We start from the raw sequence: 20,201 nt of genomic DNA on the forward strand, positions 1-20,201 counted from the left end.
TTTTGCACAAGTCTAATCCTCTTTTGTTAAAAAGTATATATATATATATATATATATATATATATATATATATATATATATATATATATATATATATATATATTCATATTTACAAGAAAATTACTTTTGTTTGCTTTTATATTGTTCTTAAAATGTCTTAATTAAGAGCAAAGTGGAACTGAAGTCAAATTTCTTTTTGGGTGAAGAAACCTGATGCTTCTGGTTTGGAGATTGGAAGGAGTGAGTCAGTCTGGACAAGGGTATTCTAACACGTTTGATCTAAACCATTTTATTGTGGCGCTAACTGTATTTTTAGGGTCATTGTCCTGCTGAAAGGTGAACCTTTGCCTCAGTCTCAAGTCCTTCACAGCCTTTAAAAGGTTCTCTTCCAGGCTTGCCCTGTATTTAGCTCCATCCATCTCTCCATCAACTCTGACTAGCTTCCCTGCCCCCTGGTGAAGATTGGTTGTAGGATCAAGCATGCCTAGTGTTTTAATTTTTTTTTTAAAGAATGTCTGATTTAATTTGCATTCTCTTCAGAACAGATTAAGTTGAATAAGTGATAGATGGGTTTATTAAAAAAGGCATTTTATATTTCAAAGCTTGCTCCGGTATTTTATCATCACTGACATGAAACACTTCAATGCCTAGAAGAAATCAATAAATGCCTAGAAGAAATCAATACGTGGATGTGCCAAAATTTTCTCCAATTGAATAAAAACAAAACTGAAGTAATAATATTTGGACCAATAGAGGAAAGATCAAAAGTTAGCACACAGCTTCAGTCGCTTCAGCTAAAAACCACTAATCAGGCCCAAAATCTGGGAGTAGTGATGGACTCAGACCTGAACCTTCAAAAGCATCTAAAGACAGTTACAAGGTCGGCTTTCTATCACCTGAAGAACATTTCTAGGATTAAAGGACTGATGTCTCAGCAGGATCTAGAAAAACTAATCCATGCGTTTATTTTTAGTCGAATTGATTACTGCAACGGTGTCTTCACAGGTCTGCCTAAAAAGTGGATCAGACAGCTGGAGCTGATCCAGAACGCTGCTGCCCGCGTTCTCACTAAGACTAAGAAAGTAGAGAACATCACCCCCGTTCTAAAGTCCTTACACTGGCTCCCTGTATCTCAGAGAATAGACTTTAAAATACTTCTGTTAGTCTATAAATCCTTAAATGGCTTAGCTCCTAAATACATCACAGACTTGTTATCAGCGTATCAACCATCCAGACCACTCAGGTCTTCTGACTCCAGCCTGCTCTGCATACCTAGAACCAGAACCAAACATGGAGAAGCAGCATTTAGTTCCTATGCTCCAATTATCTGGAACAAACTTCCAGAAAACTGTAAAAGTGCGGAAAGCCTGAGTTCTTTTAAATCAAGATTAAAAACACATTTGTTTAAAATTGCCTTCAACTGTCCTAGTTAACTGAATCACCACTTTTTTGTTCTATTTTCTATCTATATTTTATTCCTACTTGCTCTTATTCTGTTTTATTTTGCTATATTTTAATCATGTAAAGCACTTTGCATTGTCTTTGTACTGAATTGTGCTATATAAATAAATTTGCCTTGCCTTGCCTTGCCTTCAACCCACAAAGAGGCTGATGTGTAGGTTGAATCACTGGCGTCTGGATCACAGCATGTTCTGATGAAATGATCTGATGTAAATATGGACCAGAGTGTCTTAACGTTAATTTTATCAGTAATACCGATGCTGAAAAGAGGAGAGCGCTTCTGCATCCAGCTTTCAGTCCGACTCGTATGATTGAGAGCTAACATGCAACACTCAGACATTATCACTTTGCTGGTGCGTGTACAGGGGGCTAGTTACTGTGTAACACATTGATACATCAAACTGGATAGATGAGATTGCTGAAACAAATTGCAACCTCCAAAATAAAGTTTTACTTCTATTTGTTCTACCTTGAGGTAATTTTCATAAGCTTTAATGTTGCAGACACTTTTGTTTTGACTGCAAGCTGTCCAGGTTCGGTAGCAGCAAAACAAGCCCAAATTATCCCTCCACTACCACGCTAGACAGGTTGAATGAGGTGTTTAGGTAGACGTGTTCTCCCGTGAACTATGACCAAACATCTCAGCTGTGGTTTTACCTGTTACCCTGAGCTATCTCCATAGTTATGCTGCTGTAGGCTTAGGCTACTGGAGGACATCAGGGTCTATTTTTCTCACTCTACGAAGTTCTACTGTTCTCAAATTTGCATTGATTGTGTTGTGTGCTTCTGTGCTTGTTTGTCTCTCTCGTTGTGTCTTTGCTCTGTGTTCTCTAACCCCCAGTTGGTCTAGGCGGATGATCATTCACACTGAGCCTTGTTCTGCTGGAGGTTTTTCCTTCCCGTTAATGGTGAGTTTTTCTTTCCACTGTCGCTTCATGCTTGCTCAGTATGAGGGATTGCTGCAAAGCCATGGACAATGCAGACGACTCTCCTTGTGGCTCTACGCTTCTCCAGGAGGAGTGAATACTGCTTGTCAAAACTTTGATGCAATCAACTGGGTTTCCTTATATAGGAAATGTTTTGACAAATCTGTATAATCTGACCCAATCTGTATAATCTGATTGAATTTAACTTTGGAAAGTGCCTTGCAATGACATGTTTCATGAAATTGAATTGAATTGGTTTTGTTCAAATTACATTTAGGGTAAATGTATCAAATGTGTATCAAAAGTTGTTTAGGTGGAGCTCAAATTTACTGATGACTAGATTATCGTTTTTCATTGGCTGAACATGGTGGATTGGTTTCCCTCCTACTCCTATGGAAACAGTAAGGAGCACACATTACATTAGGATATGGACATGATTTTGGATATGGTGTCATTTATTCTGGTTGTTTTTAAACCTTTTAAATTTGCGTTAGATAATATCTTAGCATTTGGAAATGTGATGTGTAGGCCAAACTGGTTCAAAATCAAAGTAAGAACCTATCTGGTTAAAAAAAAGAGGAGCGTTTGATGCGAGTACCTGCGAAGCGTGCTGAGAGCATCTGTCATGGTGTTGCATCGTTTCAGTAGAGCTTCCAGGCGTTGAGGTTCTTCTTTAAGGAATTTAACAGCCTCCACCTCCACCCTCAGCACCACTCGCATCTTACTCTGCAGGCTGGGGAACTGGTCTGTAGAAGAGAGAAGGAGCAGACTGCTGAAGAGACAAAACAATCTGTCAGACATACATAAAGAAAAATGTAGGGGCACGGAGAGGGAGGCGAAAGGGAGGGGTGAGTCAAATATTTCTAATCAGCGGGTCTCAGCAAAACAGAGTGCATGCTAAATGTGCTTTAACAAAATAATGTAGAACAGTCAGCACTTCTCTGATTGAAATGATTAGAGAAGAGGAACAACAGGGTTTCATTCTCAGCAGACCTTTAAAAAATTAAAAGAAAAGCTCCAACCCATGAAAAGCAGGAGCTCTTTTTGGTAAAATCAGTAATGGGGCCGGGACATGTGAGTTTCAGCCCTTGAAACACACTGGGGGGGTATCTATTAACATCACTGACAAATATCTCGCAGTCAAGTAATAGCTAGTTGAACATAATCATGTACTCAATAAAACAAATACAAGTGAATACCTTTTTATTACATTTGTGACATTCTAATTACAGACCAAATGTTTGTTTTAAAACAAACATTTGAAAATGTGTGCAACATCCAGCCATATTAATGGAAACTAGAACTCTGTTTGTATTTTGTCTGATCCCTGACCTTCTAAAGGCCCATAAACAGATAATTAATACAATGGGCCTTTTAGAGGAAGTTCTTCACCTTCATGCCTTCTCAAAAACACCTGAACCACCCTGACATCCAACAACATCGATCCATTGTTTTCTGGTAATCCAAAGTCTAGTCAAAAAGCCAACAAGTCAAGGAAAAAAAATCAGACATCCCTTTCACCCAACGACACTCTACAGCTCCTTGTGGAGGATCTCAAGGCGTTCCAATGCCAGTATGGACATGTAGTCCTTATAGAAAGTCTGGAATGCTAATGAGATGCTCTCTTTTTGAGTTATGGATATTTAAATAGAGAACCCAATAACTGACCTACAAATTCCACATTCAGCTTTTATTAATACAAAAACTCAAAGAGAGGGGAGGACACGATAAAAAACGAGGATTTGACAGCTGTGTGACAGAACCCTGGAGTATTTATTCTGAGGACTGAAGTTTGAATGTTACACAGGTGAGTAAGCAAACCATTGAGTAGCTGTGGGAGAGTATAATACTAAGGCACAGAGGTAAATATTGAGTAGACCAGGGAACACAGAAAAACTGAACATATGAATAACTAAAAACGTAAACCAAAGCATATTATTGAACAGATTAAAATATCTGAACAAAACTCAAAATCAGGCAGATCTCAACAGATGGACGGTGGGAAAAGTATGCCTTCAAAGCTCTTCTGGTCTGCTGGTACTACCGTTGCGTTAAAAATACTCATCTTATAAAACTTAAAGCTAGCCTTCACTTCCTGGTAACACGTCTCACTTTACCCACAAATTTTGGCAGACATAATGTCAGGCAGTCTGTCATCCTAAATAGACAACTCGTGATTGTTTAGATTTCTGTAAGTTTCACTCTTTTTGAGGTACTAAGTCCCTTCTCATATTTGTAGGATCTGTTGGACATGGCAACAACAAGTGCTCAGCCAACGCTATATAGAAACCCACAGAGCTTCAGAATAAGTCATTAAAATTCAGTGTATAGAGAGTAGCACACAGGTCAAGGCAGCAGGACAGAAGGCCAAAACTGAAACTTCATGAACAGCAATTAAAGGGAAAGAAGACCAATTAATATTAATACACGTTTCTTTGCATAACACTTAACAATTGCTCTCACCTGCACAACAACTGTAAACTAAAACTAACATATTTTTTCATAATTACTTTTTTATGTTTACTGATTAAAGCCATGCCACTGTATTTTCAGTGCATTTGACCAAATGAATGGAATATACTTATAAGTTAAAGTGCCTTAATAAACTGTAAATGAGCTATGTATATATTTATATCCAGCACCCTTTACTTTGATGCTCCATAAAATCAAGAGTGACTGCTTTCAGACGACACCTTTGTAAATAGCGTCCACCTGTATGTTTAAATTAACTTCAGTAAAAATCTAGCCAAGCATCTCAGTCTGTAGCCTCAAAACACTCCTGCAGGGCTTCCTCAGCTTCCTGTGACCATTTCTTCGTAGTTCTCTTCATTACAGGTTCCCTCTGAACGAGGGGTTTATACTCCAAGCAGAGAGAAACAAGACCATTTTGCCTTGAAGACTAGATTAACAAAGGTGCCTTCAGGCATCAGGAAACCAGTCTTGTGAAGGTCCAGTTTGTTAAAGTCTTGCATGACTTTTTTGGGACTTTCCATGTTGTCAAACCAGGAAGCAAACCAGTAAGCAGTATGATTGAGGGGTTGCCTTACAATACATCCACAGGTGGGTCTCCTTTTGACCAATCAGACAATGTCCTTATGTCATCATCTGGGTCAGATTTGTTTCAGATTCAAGAAAGAAGATTATATGTCTTCTTTACAATGTGTGCAAACTTTGGGTTTAAACTAATAAAACACATTGTGGTTTTTGGCTGCAACACAAACCAGTAAAAGGGTTTGAATGCTTTTTGAAGTCACTGGAGGTTCCTCTTCCTGGTTTTCCAGGAGCATTCATTTTCTTTCAATCATCACACAATGTGGTTGTACTTCTGGTCTATCTACATTGTTTTACCTATTTTGTTTTATTTACCTTGTTTTTTTTATTTCATCTGTCTTTTTTGTTCAATATTGACGTTGTCAAGCACTTTGCTCACCATTATTGTGAATGTGGAAAGGGCTATACAAATAAATAATTGATTGACATGTTTATCGGGGTCTTTAGATGCACAGAGGCGATTATGAATTGTTAATGATGGTGGGCTGAAACTGAGCTGTAAAAGGTAAAACCAGCAGATGCTGAGCACCCACTAGATTTATAAAACAACCAATACACACAACAGCACCTACTTTTGAGTTCGGTCAGAGTCTCTCCCAACATCCTCAGCTCTTTGCTCTTCTGCTCCACTTCCTGCTCCGTCACAAGGCCGTGGTTCACCGACGAGTTCCTCTGCAGCTCCTCAACAGACTTCTCCAGATCACTGTAAGGTAAACCAAAACCCAACACCCTCAGGAAGAAAAATGCGGTTCAGTGTTTGATAGCTCCACAACATACAATTTTCAACAGGATTTTCTAATCAGACCAATATTATTTCACAGATTAGTTCACAGATTAACAATCACTATCATACTTCTGGGATATTTAATTTTCTGGGATGTATATTTAGTATATGTAACCCAGATTCTGGGTAAACACAAAGCAATTGATTAGAAACTACAGCCACTGTTGACTCTCCAGGGGCTTTAAAATCATGACAAAAAAAAGAACAAACAAATACACCTGCAACTAATTAAACCAAACTCTGCGGAATACATCACAACAAAAGGTTATAAATATCCTGGGGTCTCATTTATAAAACATTGCATAGAATCTGTACTAAGTGTACGTACGCAAAGGAAATGAAAATGGCATACTCCAAAAGAAAATTCTGATTTATTAAACCATGCGCACCCGTTTGCGTACCAGGTTTCACCTCATATACTGGCATCTACATGCCTAGATACAACCATATAAGGTCAATGCAAAGCACCTCATGAATGTTAACAAGTTTAAAAAATAGGTCAGTTGATCGTTTTTTCATGGTGAAATGGTAACAATGAGCAAAAGGCAAAGAAATGGGGTGTGCTCCAATGGCACTGGGGTAGTGAGCATGACCCACATACGGAGGCCTTAGTCCCTTTACCGCATGTCTTCCCCCCTCTCTCAAACCCCGTTTCCTGTCAGCATACTTTGAGATAAACTAGCTGCTAGTGCCATAAAAAAAGAAAAAAAGCATTATATATATATATATATATATATATATATATATATATATATATATATATATATATATATATATATATATATAATAAAAGACAAAGAAACTAAAAAAATGTCAGGAAAAATGTCAGGAATAGGATTCTCCCATTGCAAGGTCTTCCAGCAGTGCCAATGCATCCACCACGCGGCCTGTAATTATTTACAACACTCAGATTTAAATAATGACAACAAACATTTAAAATAGTTCTACATTTACATTTCGTCGCAGTTTTTTTGGAATCAACAAACTGCAAACTGGCATCTGTAAGTGTGCTGTGAACTTACTGCAGCTGTTGGATGAGCAGTTCCTCCTGGTTCAGGTACTTCAGCCTCTCCTCCTCCACTAAGAGGCGCTGTCTCTGGAGTGGGTCCTCCTGGGGTCGCATGGCGTCCAGCATCATGAGACTCAGCTCAGACTCAGTTTGACGCAGTAGAGATAGAACGGAGTCCTGATTCTCCAGCTGGGAAATCCAATTGTTTTAGGGAACAATGTTTAAAAAAAAAATATATATATATATATAAAGCAAACTGATTATTTAGTCAGTTTGCTTTGTTTATTACTTTACAATCAGAATCAGCTTTACTGGCCAGGTATGTGTGAACAAAACATGAATTTGACTTTGGCTGGAGGCAGTCACAGCATACAGACATTAAGTATAAATGAGGATAAAGGTAAAAAGAACAACATGTAGAAACTGTACGTTTGTGTACATCTCATTTAAGAAAAATAAAAGGCAGGTTGAGATAGTGGAAATATTCCTATTTTGTTTCCCTGCAGTGTAGCTGACTACTCAGGCTGTGAGGTGTTTATTGTGTTCATCAGAGAGATAGCCTGGAGGGAAGAAACCGTCTCTGCGGTGGCTGGTTTTTGCAACAAGCCCTCTGTGGCGTTGACCTGAAGGTAAAAGTCTAAACCAGGGGTCACCAACACGGTATCCGTGGGCACCAGGTTGCCCTCAAGGACCAAATGTGGTGCCCATGAGCCTGTTCTAAAAATAGCACAATTCACCAGTGAGCTGCATCAAAAATTGTACTTTATCCCATTGCCTTTCCTTTTGTATCACAGTTTTATATATATATATATATCTATATATGACATTTAAAAAAAAGCAATGATTTTTTTTATTTTACATAAAGTTATTATAGATTCAGACTCTTCAGTTCAAGTGTCAGCACAGGTAGTGCTTTGTATGACACCGCAGAAGTAGCTCCCATTTTCAAAACGTTTGATGACCCCTGGTCTAAGCAGTTTGTGTGCAGGATGCTTGGGTTCAGCAGACATAAAAAGTTTAAAATACAAAAGTTACTTTTTACTTCAAACTACTCGATTTTACAAGTTATTTTAGAAGTAATACTTTCCACCCTGATAACAAGTTTAATAGTCTTAAGTAGTGATTACTCTTTATACTTCATGAATTCAATTGTTAGCATTTCTTTGAATGATTGTATTCTTCTGTTTTGCATATTTATTTGAAATCTAACTTTTTACGAGGTTTTGTAGTTGTGTTAATATTACAAATTATCCAAAATCTGCAACAAATGAGCAGTCTCAATGTCACACAGCCGTTTTCTGTGCACAAACACACCTGCATGTTGCGCAGCTGCGACAGCTGCTTGCGCAGGGCGTTGGTGTTCTGCTGCAGGCCTTGGAGGTGGAGCTGCATCTGCATACGGGACACGGCCACGGGCTGGTTGGCCCCCGAACACGGAGGCGGCATCAGGGCCAGGGGAGCAGATGGTGTCAGAGCTGCAATAAATGTACATTAGTGAGAGCTCCTTTAACTTTTGTTTATCCGGTTCCTTTGCAGGAAAAATTCAGAGCTGATAGAAATGGTCCTGAAGCAAAGATTTTTTTTTAGATAAATATTTGTGAGTAAAATGGAGCTCCGAGTTGTTTGGATATTAAAACTGTGATAGATTAATTTACCGGAAGGAGAACATTGTTGCTAGAAGTATTTAAACAGGACAATATCTATCAGTGCTGAAGGGCAGGAGGGGATGCTACAGTAGACTGAACAATAACATGGGAAGGCTTCAGGGACAAATATATCAATAATGAAAAACATTTTCAATGTGTCTCATTATAACAGTGTCCCAAGACAATCGGAATGCATGAGAGCTTCCCAATCGGAAAATCCTCTGAAATGACAATGACAGCTAAGCTCCCACAGTAATTAGAGTGTTGGGTTACATGAATCATGCAGAAGAGGACGATGGAAAGGAACTCAGAACAGAGTTGCATTTAAGCTGACTTTAATCAACTTAAACCAAAAAAAAGAAGCTACGCCTGATAATATATCAATATTTTTATACACCTCTAATCACCAAGCCTCTGCCGGGGAGGAGACATTGTCTAACTGGCCAAAGCTTGTGGTATGATAATAGCTATAACAAGAGCTTAAGTGGGCCTGATGGCTGATAAATCGTCACCGCAGACAATCGATGACATTTCAAAACATTACATTTCTTTCTGAGGCTTCAATGGTCAAGATTTTAATAGAATTGGAGACAATCAGCAGGTCGCAGCCTGAGCTGACCTCACTTTTCTTAGTGACCTGACCATCATTGTAGCAGAACTGTGGATGGGTGGATGGTCGAATGGATAAACGCAAAGGAGAGAGATGGGTTTAGGGATAGATGGATGGACTGACTAGATGGACAGATAAAAATGACAAGACTAAAGAATGAATGGACGGAGAGAGATGGGTAGAGAGACAGATGGATGGACTGACAGACAAATGACTTGATGTAAGAATAGATTAAATAAATGGATGTAAGAATAGATTAAATAAATGGAAGGATGGATGGATGGATGGATGGATGGATGGATGGATGGATGGATGGATGGATGGATGTAGATGGACACATGGAGGGACTGACGGATGGATGGACTGAAAAATAGATGTAAAAATGAAAATTACATGATGGATAACTGGATATAAATATTAGAGAACATTTTGAGATGTGGGTAAAAAAACATGAGGAACTATTTCATTATACTGTCTAACCTGAGTAGGAACCCTGTGTAAAAGAACTTCAGAAACCATGCAGAGCTATTGATCAAGACCTCTTTAATGGATTACAGGAAAGCCTGACTCCTCGGAGGGAATGCAAAAAGAACGTAGATAAGTCAACAAGTTTGCACAGGACTTCACATGAGTATCTCAAATTAAATGTCAAAAATAAAAGGAGTTTAAAATATTGACTATCACTGAACACATTTAATGCACACCGAGTGATATCAAGTGTTTATTTCTGTTCTGCTTACGCTTAATGTAAAGAAAACATTTAGTGTTCTCAGAAAATCTAAATATTACATAAGAGCAATAGGAAATTATTTAATACATAACTGCCAGCCTATTAAAGAAAGTACTTCCATATGCTGTGATGGCAATGCACTCAGTACTTGGTTGAAGATCGTTTTGCCTAAATTGCTGCATTGGTGCAGCTCATCCTGGAGGTGATCAGATTGAGGTTCTTCTGAGGAGAAGCCCAGGTGACATTTGCTCTCCAAACTATTCCTCACTGTGAAAACTTCATCCAAGACCTCAAGCAACTTGGACTGTGTGCTTCTCCTCTTTTCTTCCAAGGTCTGGGAACGTGATTTCCAAATGAAAAGCTAAATTTACTGAGCAACAGTATAGCCATGTGTTCTTTGGCTCAAATAAGACACATCTGATGTCTTTGGTTCAGAAGTGGCTTAACACAAAGAAGGTGGTAGCTGTAGTGCGTGTCCCGGATATATCTATGTATGGTGTCTCTGGAAGCACTGTTGCTGTACATACTTTTTTCTTTCACTAAACTTTCCATCAACGTGGTTGGGTTCAGCACCATGGGCAGCCAGATTTTTCAACAGTGGACTCACTGAATGTCTGGAAAACTGTTACGTTAGCAATCTTTCCTATGGCCTGTAGGCCATGACAACATTTCAGTAATAAAAATAATTTATTTGTGTTTTTAATATTGTCATTTTCTGAGAAACTGAATTATGGGTTTTACTAGTAAATTCAAAATTATTAAAAATAAACATCTAAGATATGTCACTGTTTTTAATGGAGCTTTATAACTAATTCTGCCTTTTGAATTGAACATGTTGTGAGCTAATATAATGCAACTCGATGAAATTTACCTAAAACACACAAAAAAACAGGGGAACTTGAAGGACAACAGTTGTCAGAGAGGCAGGCCCTTCAAGACGACACACGGGAAGTATGGAGAGCATTTGGAAGCGAATGGTTCTCCAAGAACAAGATGGTGAGGATAGGGGAGACAGGGGAACATATTCCAGACACTTCAGGAACACAAACAGTAGCTACCTTTCTTTTTTTTAGTTTGTCCAGCTAAAACAAAGTGAGCAGCAGTTACAAAGCAGCAAGAGCAAAAGCCAGTGGTACGGTGAGACCAAAGAAACAACAACAACAACAAAAACAGCCATTAAAATCAATCACATATGACCTAAGCAGATAAAAATGAAACAGCAGCTGGTCTGGAGGAAAGAAAAGCTCATTTGTGTGGCCAGCAGGAGGTTGCAGTGATGAGCAGTGAAGGTGTGACTAGGTGCAGACAGTGAATACTTACGGTCATTTCCTGAACAGTCACTGGCCGTCTCAAGCTTCTCCCTGCAACGCAGAAATGTTTAAGTATATAAGATCAAACTAATCGTTGTTTCATAAAATATATCTTGTTTTCATTTCTACGATGGAAATGTGAAACTGTTTTTGTTTCCTAATCATGGCAAAACAAGCAGAACAATGCAGCCTAATGGTTTGTTTTTATTAATTTCTTCAGGTTTAGTTTTTGGGAAAAAAATGTGGCGTTTGAGGAAATTGTGATGAAAAATAGACCTAGTTGACCTTTTCTCCTCTTGACATTTTTTGAGCTACTAAATGTGTGTGTGTGGCAGTTTGCCAATAGGTGACAAAAATGGGCACCGCCCTCATCAAGATTGCGAGAAGAAAGAGAAAATACAGTAAATCCAAATTACAGAATAGATTTTCAGCATTTCCATTCCATTTTGGGGTCGTTTTTATCTTTGTGTGTATGCCTCCTAATTTTAATATTTCAACCCTGAGGGGCGCCGGACAGATAAGTATGTCGCTGTAACCTTTTGGCTTCCATGTCACTCAAGGGCAGGACTTACCATTAGGTAAAACTAGGCAGTTGCCTTGGGCCCCAAGTTCCTGAGGGCACCATAAAACTCATCATACACGTAGGGTTAATACAGTTATTATTTATTAGCACACATTAATTATGTTTTTGATTAAATTCCTTTTGCTAAAATACCATAAGAATGTTTATTGTAATATGTGTGTCTCGGGACGCCCTCAGGGGAGGGACTACAGGAAACTACACGCAGCAGCATGACCATTTCTCTATATAACTCTTGTTTATAGTCGCTTCTTTGGAGGAGAGTTTAATACACACCCTGCCTAAAAAATTACAACAGTTGTCGCAACCTCAGGAAAAAAATATTAACTAGTAAAAAATGTGTTAACAGAACCCCGGCTGAAACATTTTGGTTTAATTAGATATGTTCCGTCTTGTGCCAGTAAAGCCTAAATATTCCTGACAAAAGAGTTAACTGTTGTATGTAAACACAAAAGGTTACTTTTCTACTAATCCACATTTAACTTACGGACTTTCAGCTTCGGGCGCTCTGGTCAGAACTCTCTGTAGCAGCCCGGTCAGACTTGCTATCTGCTTTTCCATCGCCTCCATTCGCTCCCTGGATCCACACCAAAAACCCAGATGATTCTGTAACTAACAGACCTTTGATGCATATTTTATACAGGGCGTTTAATTGCTTTAACAAAATTATCCACCATGGATAAACTACTAAATTGAATGCTTCACAAACTTGCTGTAGAGACACAAAAATTTATTTAGGCTTTTTTTTTCTAATTATTGTTTATAAACTAAGAAATAGAGTAGTAGTAATAATAATATACATCTCACAAGTACAAGGCAATGAAATGCAGATTGCTTCTAACCAGATGGGCTTAATTAGCGATAAGATAATATGCAATGTGTATTTGGCATTTCCCACATTGCTCCTGCAGTGTCACTCAGTTTATGGTCAGGAAATATTAGAGCTGTTTGGTACGTTGTTCACTAATAATAGTTCAGATGATACCGATTATTGAAAGAATTAAAACTGCAATAACCACAAAATTCCCGGTGAGACCTCTCTCCCTCATTTCAAGGCTTCAGGAGACAGCAGCAGGTTATGTTTCTGAGTACAAAAACATGCAATGTTTATGACCATGTTGTAATATGATAAGGAACTGTTGGTTCCTTAAAATGCCGGTGAATATGTTTTACAGTATTAAAACTATCTTAATCTGCTCTCTGAAAAATCAGGAATGAATTCATGATGTACTGTGGATATGTATTTGTCTTTTTTTAATTTACAGCCAAAGACCTCTCGGTGAGAAGAATGTTTTGCAGCCAGACAGAGCAACAGTACCTGTGTGCTTTAAGAGTTTGCTTTAGGAAAAAAAGCACTGAATGCAGGTTATTTATCCTCTATATGTGACATGAATCTGAACTAGCTCTTTATGAGCCATCCTACCTGGTCTCTGACTCATTCCCAATTAGTGGTGAACCGAAGCCTCCAGTACCGCCGCCTCCATCCCCTCCTCCGATCAGGCAGAGCTGCTCTGCTGTCAGACCCAACCCTGGCCCCTGGCCCCGGGCTTTAGGGCTGTCCCCAAACACAGAGGAGGTAACAGAGTCCCTTCTCAAACTCTGCCTCCCTGGTGACCCCCGCGTGGACATGGTCCCCCCATAGGAATCCCTCATATCGGGTATCTTCTGTGGGGAAGAAGGGGGTGGCACCCTCAGACCCATAGCCAACATGGATGCAGTGTAGGCATCGCTATACAGCGGCCCTCCAGGCCTGTAGAGAACACCGCTCTCCATCAACTCCCCCTGTAACGCTGCAGCAGAGTAGGAGGTTAGTGACCGAACGGATCCAGGACCCGGTCCGCCCCCGCGGCGGTATAAGGAGGCATAAGGGTCAGCTCTGGCTGGCAGAGGAGAGTGAGGACCTCCCGCGAGGCTCAGGCGACTCGCGTCTGGGCCGAGAGCGTACGGGTCGGCGTAGATCCCACCTCCATCTCCTCGCAGTAGCACCATGCTCCTGGACCCGCCCACCTCATCATCAGGCTTCACATCCCTGCGCTCCAGGATGGCGCTGGAGGAGGTGCAGAATGCTGGCTGGGTGTGATGGGGCTGGTGGAGCTGGGGCTGCTGGAGGGGGGAGGAGTGGTGGGACTGGGAGTGCGGGTGAGGTAGGGAGTGGGTGTGGTGGGGTGGCCCTGCGTAGGAAGAGGGTCTCCCAGAGCTGTAGAGCAGTCGAGCACGGGACGGCGAGCCTTGAGGAGGTGAAGCAGAAGAGGAGGAATGCTGGGAGGACATGGCGGGGTTGCCAAGGCGACGGTTTGGCGGAGAATCCTGGGGTGCGTGCACCATCTCCCTCTGTGGGGAAAAAAGAAAAACTTACAGATAAATAGGTCTCTTTAGAATCTGGACAGAAACTATTGGGAAGAGAGATACATAAACTACACCAGCTGGTTGTGTCACTTCAAATGTGAACCACTTTCAGGTAGATCTCAGTAAGTTAATATAAGTTAAGTCTAAAACTCAGATTTATTACACACTGTGATATATTTCAACTGGTTTATTTCCTTTAATTTTGGTGATAATGACTTCCCTGTACTGAAAACTAAAAGTATATATTTTAGTACATAATATTAAATAAGACCAATAATACTTTTTTATAACCCAAATATTATGGTATTGCTACGTTAAGATTGATGGTTTTCGGCAAACAGTCCCTGACACCCTGAGAAATTGAGAGTAAGCCACTAACAGTCATTACAAAAGAAAGTTTTGATTTGTTCACTGAGTGCTGCATCCAAGCATATTGATAGAAAGTTTAATGAAAGGGAAAAGTGTGAGAGACAAAAAAAAAAGCATACAAGCAACCTGAAAAAGGCTATTCAAGAATTTGGTAGAAATTCACAAGGTGTCTACTGTGGCTGTAGTGAGCGGCGATTCAAAAGCCACAACACAGAGATGCATCCAGGAAATGGGCTACATTTGTCACATTCTCCATGTTAACCCACCGCAGAACCAGAAACAATATCAGAAGGGTCTTTCCTGAGTTTACCTGAGGAAAAACAAACAACAAAAAAATGCAGAGATGCTCAGTGGTCCAAAGTCCTTTTTTCAGATGGAAGAAAAGTTTAAATTATATTTAGAAATCTTTTTCCATCAGTGGAGAGACACAGAGTCCATGGTGCTTCAAGACAAGCATTAATTTTCCACAGTCAGTGATTATTTGGCAAACCATGTTGGTGCTGGTCCATCGAGTTTTATCAGGTCTTGAGTCAGCTCAGCCATCTACTGGCAGCTTTTGACAGAACCTCACGGTGCTGTCTACTTTACAGAGATTGGAATTTCATCGTCAAGCCGTAATTTTTATCTTCGCTGAAGAGAAGTGTCAATACCTGCTTTAATGACTACGGTATCACTGTGCTTGATTGGCCAGCAAGCTGACCGGACCTAAACCTGGGCTTCCTGAACATCTCAGTAGAGCCACTGGCTTCTTGCCTCCATGCCAAGCGGCATTAATGCAGTCATTCATGCAAAAGGAGCCCCGACTAAGTATGAGTGCTTATACTAAAAACACTATTTAGCAAGCCTATATTTCTGAAATAAAATAGCAATTCTATGTATTTGATGTAAATGCTAATTGTCTGGAGAAACAGATTTGTTTTTTCATAAGACAAAAGCAAAAATCATCAAAATGAACAGAAATACCTGTTTGAAAACCATTCCCACTTTGTTTAATGAATGTTTGTAAGGGTTTCCCTTTTTAAAACTCAATTACTAAAATTATTTCAATGGCATTCCAATCAACTAGGATGCTTGGTTTTGGTCTGATCGTTTTAACCCTAAAAAAAAAAAAATTCTAGGATGGGTAAACTTTACTACCTACATTTTGCTTTAATCCTTCCTAAGTCTGTAAGTGATTGGCATGGAAAAAAATATTTTGTTAATATATTTAGTTTTAGATTGTATTTGTTTTGCATCATTTCAACGTCCGCTATGCAGCTGAGTGTGTTGATGTCGTAATGAAAAGAGCAGACTGTAGAAGGTTTTATAAATACCAACTCTGTCTGTTTCTACATATGATTGTAATCATTTACAACAAATTTGTTGGATCCAAGAAATTGAACACACTGAAAAAATAAATCCGTCAACAGTTGGCATCGAATTTAACTTTTTCTGTAACTTTCAAATATGCTACTCTCTGATTGCCAAGAAAGAAAGAAAGAAAGAATGGATACAATGGAAAACTTTTGGCATCGGTCTAACATGTCAGAGAGGAAGGAAACGAAGCTGAGCAGGTCTGAACTCAGCAGAGGGTTAGCAGACAAGAGTAATGGAGGAGGCAAGAAAACACAAAAGAAGACAACGGTGTAATTGCTCATGACGCACAAAGCTAACTTCAGGAGACGATGCAAATTGAAATGCCAATATTTCCAAATAATGACCCCGAGGAGTCCTGCAACAACACTCTGAGGACAGCCTCACAGCAGTCATAGTCCTCTATCTTGTATCTTAGCAACAGCTTCTCTCTTTAACTACACTGAGCACATCTCATTACCCCCGTGTAGTTTGCAGTCCCTTAAGTTTGTCCCGTGGTGTCGTTTTCAAGCTGGCCGCCCTCTGTCTGAGGAAAATCTGTCAATCGATCTCCTTTTCCAACCATCTTCTGCCCTCCAGGCGTAGGCCTGAATTGGTCTCAGCAGTCCTGGTCATGCTTTTGTGCTCTGAGGTAAGGGAATAATCTTGGCTTTACTGGCAGGAGTTCAATAAAGCCCCCCCCCCCCCCCCCCCCCCCACACACACACACACACACACACAGTGTGCTATGTGCCGTTGGTCCCCTCTATGGTGCAAATACAAACACACACACACATCCTTTTTAAGTGAGGACTGTGCCTTGACCTCCATAGACTTTAAGTCATTTTTAAGCCTTTTTATGGCCTACGCCTAACCTTTACTGCTTTATACCTAAAGCTAACCCTAATTGACGCCTTAGTGCTAAACCCAACTTCCAACCCAAAAAAAAGTGAGGATCAAAAAAAGGTCATCACTTTACATCAAAGTCCTCAATTTACTAGGAAAATGAGCAAAAATATTCTTGCTCATCTGCAAGCACAAGAACACACACACCTCACCTTGACACCAGGAGCAGCTGCCAATGTACTTTACACACATAAAACTTGAGGTAAGCTGGCCTGTTCGATAAGGCTGTAAAACGCTCTGAAGATTTCAGAGGAGAGCTGGAGGCGGCGGCAGCTCCCGTGGGAACAGCTGACCTCCAGAACATTAGCGGGCAGCTGCAGATCAGTGGCAGCGGCATGCAGAAACGCAATCAGACACCTAGGCATGTAAACAAAAAGCCTCGGAGCTGCTTGGCTGCAAAGGAATCAGCAAACGCTCTCTCCCTGCAGCTCTTAATTCAGTTCAGCTGTTTAACATGCATATTCACTTTACACTGAGTGAGCACGGCATGTGACTGCCCGTGTGCAATGTCATTTATCTGTTTAGAACTGATTTCTTCCTGTAATAACATAAACTACTAAACAAGTGTACAGATGCAGCGCTACAATAACAGAAGTTCCTGCAATTTTATTTGAAAATAGAAGATAAACAGTTTAAATCCCATTCTTCCTGTAGCAACGTTGTTTTTTTGCGGCACGTTCATAGGACAGCGGTTACTAAAAGTGTGTGTTTATAGAGAACTAAAAATCAGAGATGACAAATAGACTGATTACGTTCATTTTAATCCTTTTTCAACTTAACTGGTTTGACCGATGAATGGCTAATCTGACACCTAAATGCACCATCTTTTTCTGGTTCAAGAACACAGACTTAGCTGAACACAGGAAAGACTAAATGATAGGTGGGAGAGCTGAAGAATGGATGAATGGAAATCGAATGTGGACATTTTGCGTGCTTTTGCTGCTTTTTGCTTTCTTTTTTGCCGAATTCATCATTTTGTCTAAATGAAAGAGACATTTCCTTTTTGTCTTTATTTTTTCTAGTTTATTTTACTGCGATTCAAAAATAATATTAACAATAAGAATTGAATGATGTAGGACCATTGTAAACAGGCTAAAAACAGAAAAGCAGATTTATTTTTTCTTACTGAGGAAGGGGATCTGCGACATGCTGCCGTGTGAGACTCGTTTATATCCTGCTCACCTAATTACATTTTCTTTGTAAACAGACAAATGCACACCATTATTTTGAAGTGCAGCTAATATGATTGCCAAGCTATAATTTGCTGTTTGTATGGTTAATAAATCACTTTTATTATAATGCAGCTCAAATGCACCATTTTTCCATGACGTACAGTACAGTGTATTTTAATAGAGACGGGACATGGCACAGATGAGCAACCAGCCTTTTGTAAGTTTCTGAAATCATAGACAATATGGAACATATGTGGTACTTAGTTTAACAACATTTCAGGTGCAGGAACACAAATGTCTTGATTCGTGAGGTCAGGTCATCTGTCCTGGCCGTGTGTCGTGGTGGAACAGTGTTTTCCGTGTTACAATCTGCCGGCGTCCACCTGAGTAAGCGCTGAAGATGTGACGGACTGGAAGTGGTCCAGGAAAAAAGGTCACATGATTCACAGCAGAGGAGAACAACTTCGGCTCTGAGACGTTACGTAACACCAAGCAGTGTTTGTAAACACTGCCGATGGTGCGAGAGTGTGTGTCACGGTGCAGCACCATAAAAGTATAATCTTGGTACACATTATCCTGTTATTTGTGTCGATTTACGATGTGTGATCAGACCTCTGTTTCCATGCTTTTATGACTTTTTTTTTTTTTTTAATGAACACTTACTCTCAAGTCTCCGTTGGCAATGTGGGGGTTGTGGTGTCCGGGGTAAGTGCCGTAGATGGGCTCTTTGCAGTAAATCTTAATTACGCAGCGGTCCTGAACGTCCCGAGGGTCCTCCAGCTCATAAAAGACATTGCGGGTCTCATCTTTGATTAGCAACGCTGTGCTGGGAGACCTGCGGATCAATCATGGTGAAAAGAAAATGAGAAAAATAAAAACCAATGAGAAAAAGTTTGTGGAAAGACCCTTTCAGGACCAGTTACCCGATAATGCACCGTGATGGAGATTTACTCCCAGATACCTGGACGATATTTACCTGCGTGATGTGCCCACATTGAAACTATTTACTGAGTGACGCCTCAGAAATGGAATATTGAGCATGTATGGGTTACGTTTCAGCAGATCACGATCTACTGTTAAGATCTTAATGGAAATGTTGCTTTGACCACATTTCTTTAAGATAAATTCATTAAGTTTATATAATTATCAACTCAACAAGCTTCAATTCTACTTCCTGAGCCTAGATCACAATACCACACGGTATGATGTTTTGCAAAAGTAAAAGCAACCCATAAATGTCTAGCCATATTTTAACCACTTCAATTTATGTTGTTGGAATTTTACAGTACAAACATACACAGACTAGCAAATAATCTAAAAATCTTACTATCACTCTCTTCCCTTTGGTCTTTCCCAGTAATTCCTCCATAAGCAACAAGTGGTTCAGAATTCAGCTGCTCACATTATTACAGAGACCACCTCATTTCATCACATCACCCCAGTCCTACAGCAGCTCCACTGACTACCTGTTAAATTTAGAACAGAATTCAAAACTCTTCTGTGCACATTCAAGGCAATCCACAAGCTGGCTCCCCTGACTTTCTGATCTTCTTCACATCTCTACTCCTTCCCACACCTTTAGATCCTCCTCTTCCCTTCCCCAACTATTTCCTTCCTGCCTCAGCACCATGGGGAGCAGAGCTTTGTCCCAAACTCTGGAATTCCCTCCAGACATTGATAATACCGACACCCTCTACCGGTTCAAGTCTAAACTCAAAACCCAACTGTTCCAAAGTTCATGGTCTCCGTGTTTGCTGGTTCACTGTAAGTTTTATTATCATTGTTCTGCTTGTTGTGTACAGTATCATTGAGTGATCTGAAATGTGTGTTTATTAATTAAATGTGCTATTAGTTTAATTATCCATCAAGCAGTGGGGATGCATGGTTTATATAACTATTTGGGCTACAAAAATCCGATAAGTACAGTTTGCATTTTTAGGCATTGTTTTGCCTTTTTACAACAGCTAGC

General features: G+C 39.9%; 1 protein-coding gene across 15 annotated transcripts in view; it reads right to left on the reverse strand.

Moving 5' to 3' along the window:
• The window catches only part of zgc:114120 (uncharacterized protein LOC619267 homolog), a 142,675-nt gene that overhangs the window by 14,341 nt on the left and 108,133 nt on the right, over window positions 1-20,201 (reverse strand). For 12 of the 15 annotated variants that reach the window (XM_036142053.1, XM_021316542.2, XM_036142047.1 and 9 more), the window contains 9 exons: window positions 18,896-19,067; window positions 13,531-14,438; window positions 12,595-12,684; window positions 11,538-11,578; window positions 11,276-11,299; window positions 8,546-8,706; window positions 7,245-7,420; window positions 6,011-6,168; window positions 2,986-3,133 (listed from right to left, as the gene is read on the reverse strand). In XM_036142053.1, coding sequence (XP_035997946.1) covers window positions 2,986-3,133; window positions 6,011-6,168; window positions 7,245-7,420; window positions 8,546-8,706; window positions 11,276-11,299; window positions 11,538-11,578; window positions 12,595-12,684; window positions 13,531-14,438; window positions 18,896-19,067 — 1,878 coding nt within the window. The remainder of the gene's footprint in view (window positions 1-2,985; window positions 3,134-6,010; window positions 6,169-7,244; window positions 7,421-8,545; window positions 8,707-11,275; window positions 11,300-11,537; window positions 11,579-12,594; window positions 12,685-13,530; window positions 14,439-18,895; window positions 19,068-20,201) is intronic. The other 3 variants (XM_036142052.1, XM_021316538.2, XM_036142050.1) reach the window with 2 other exon arrangements.

The sequence above is a fragment of the Fundulus heteroclitus genome, chromosome 10 (genome assembly GCF_011125445.2).
Source record: "Fundulus heteroclitus isolate FHET01 chromosome 10, MU-UCD_Fhet_4.1, whole genome shotgun sequence".
Classification (NCBI taxonomy): Eukaryota; Metazoa; Chordata; class Actinopteri; order Cyprinodontiformes; family Fundulidae; genus Fundulus; species Fundulus heteroclitus.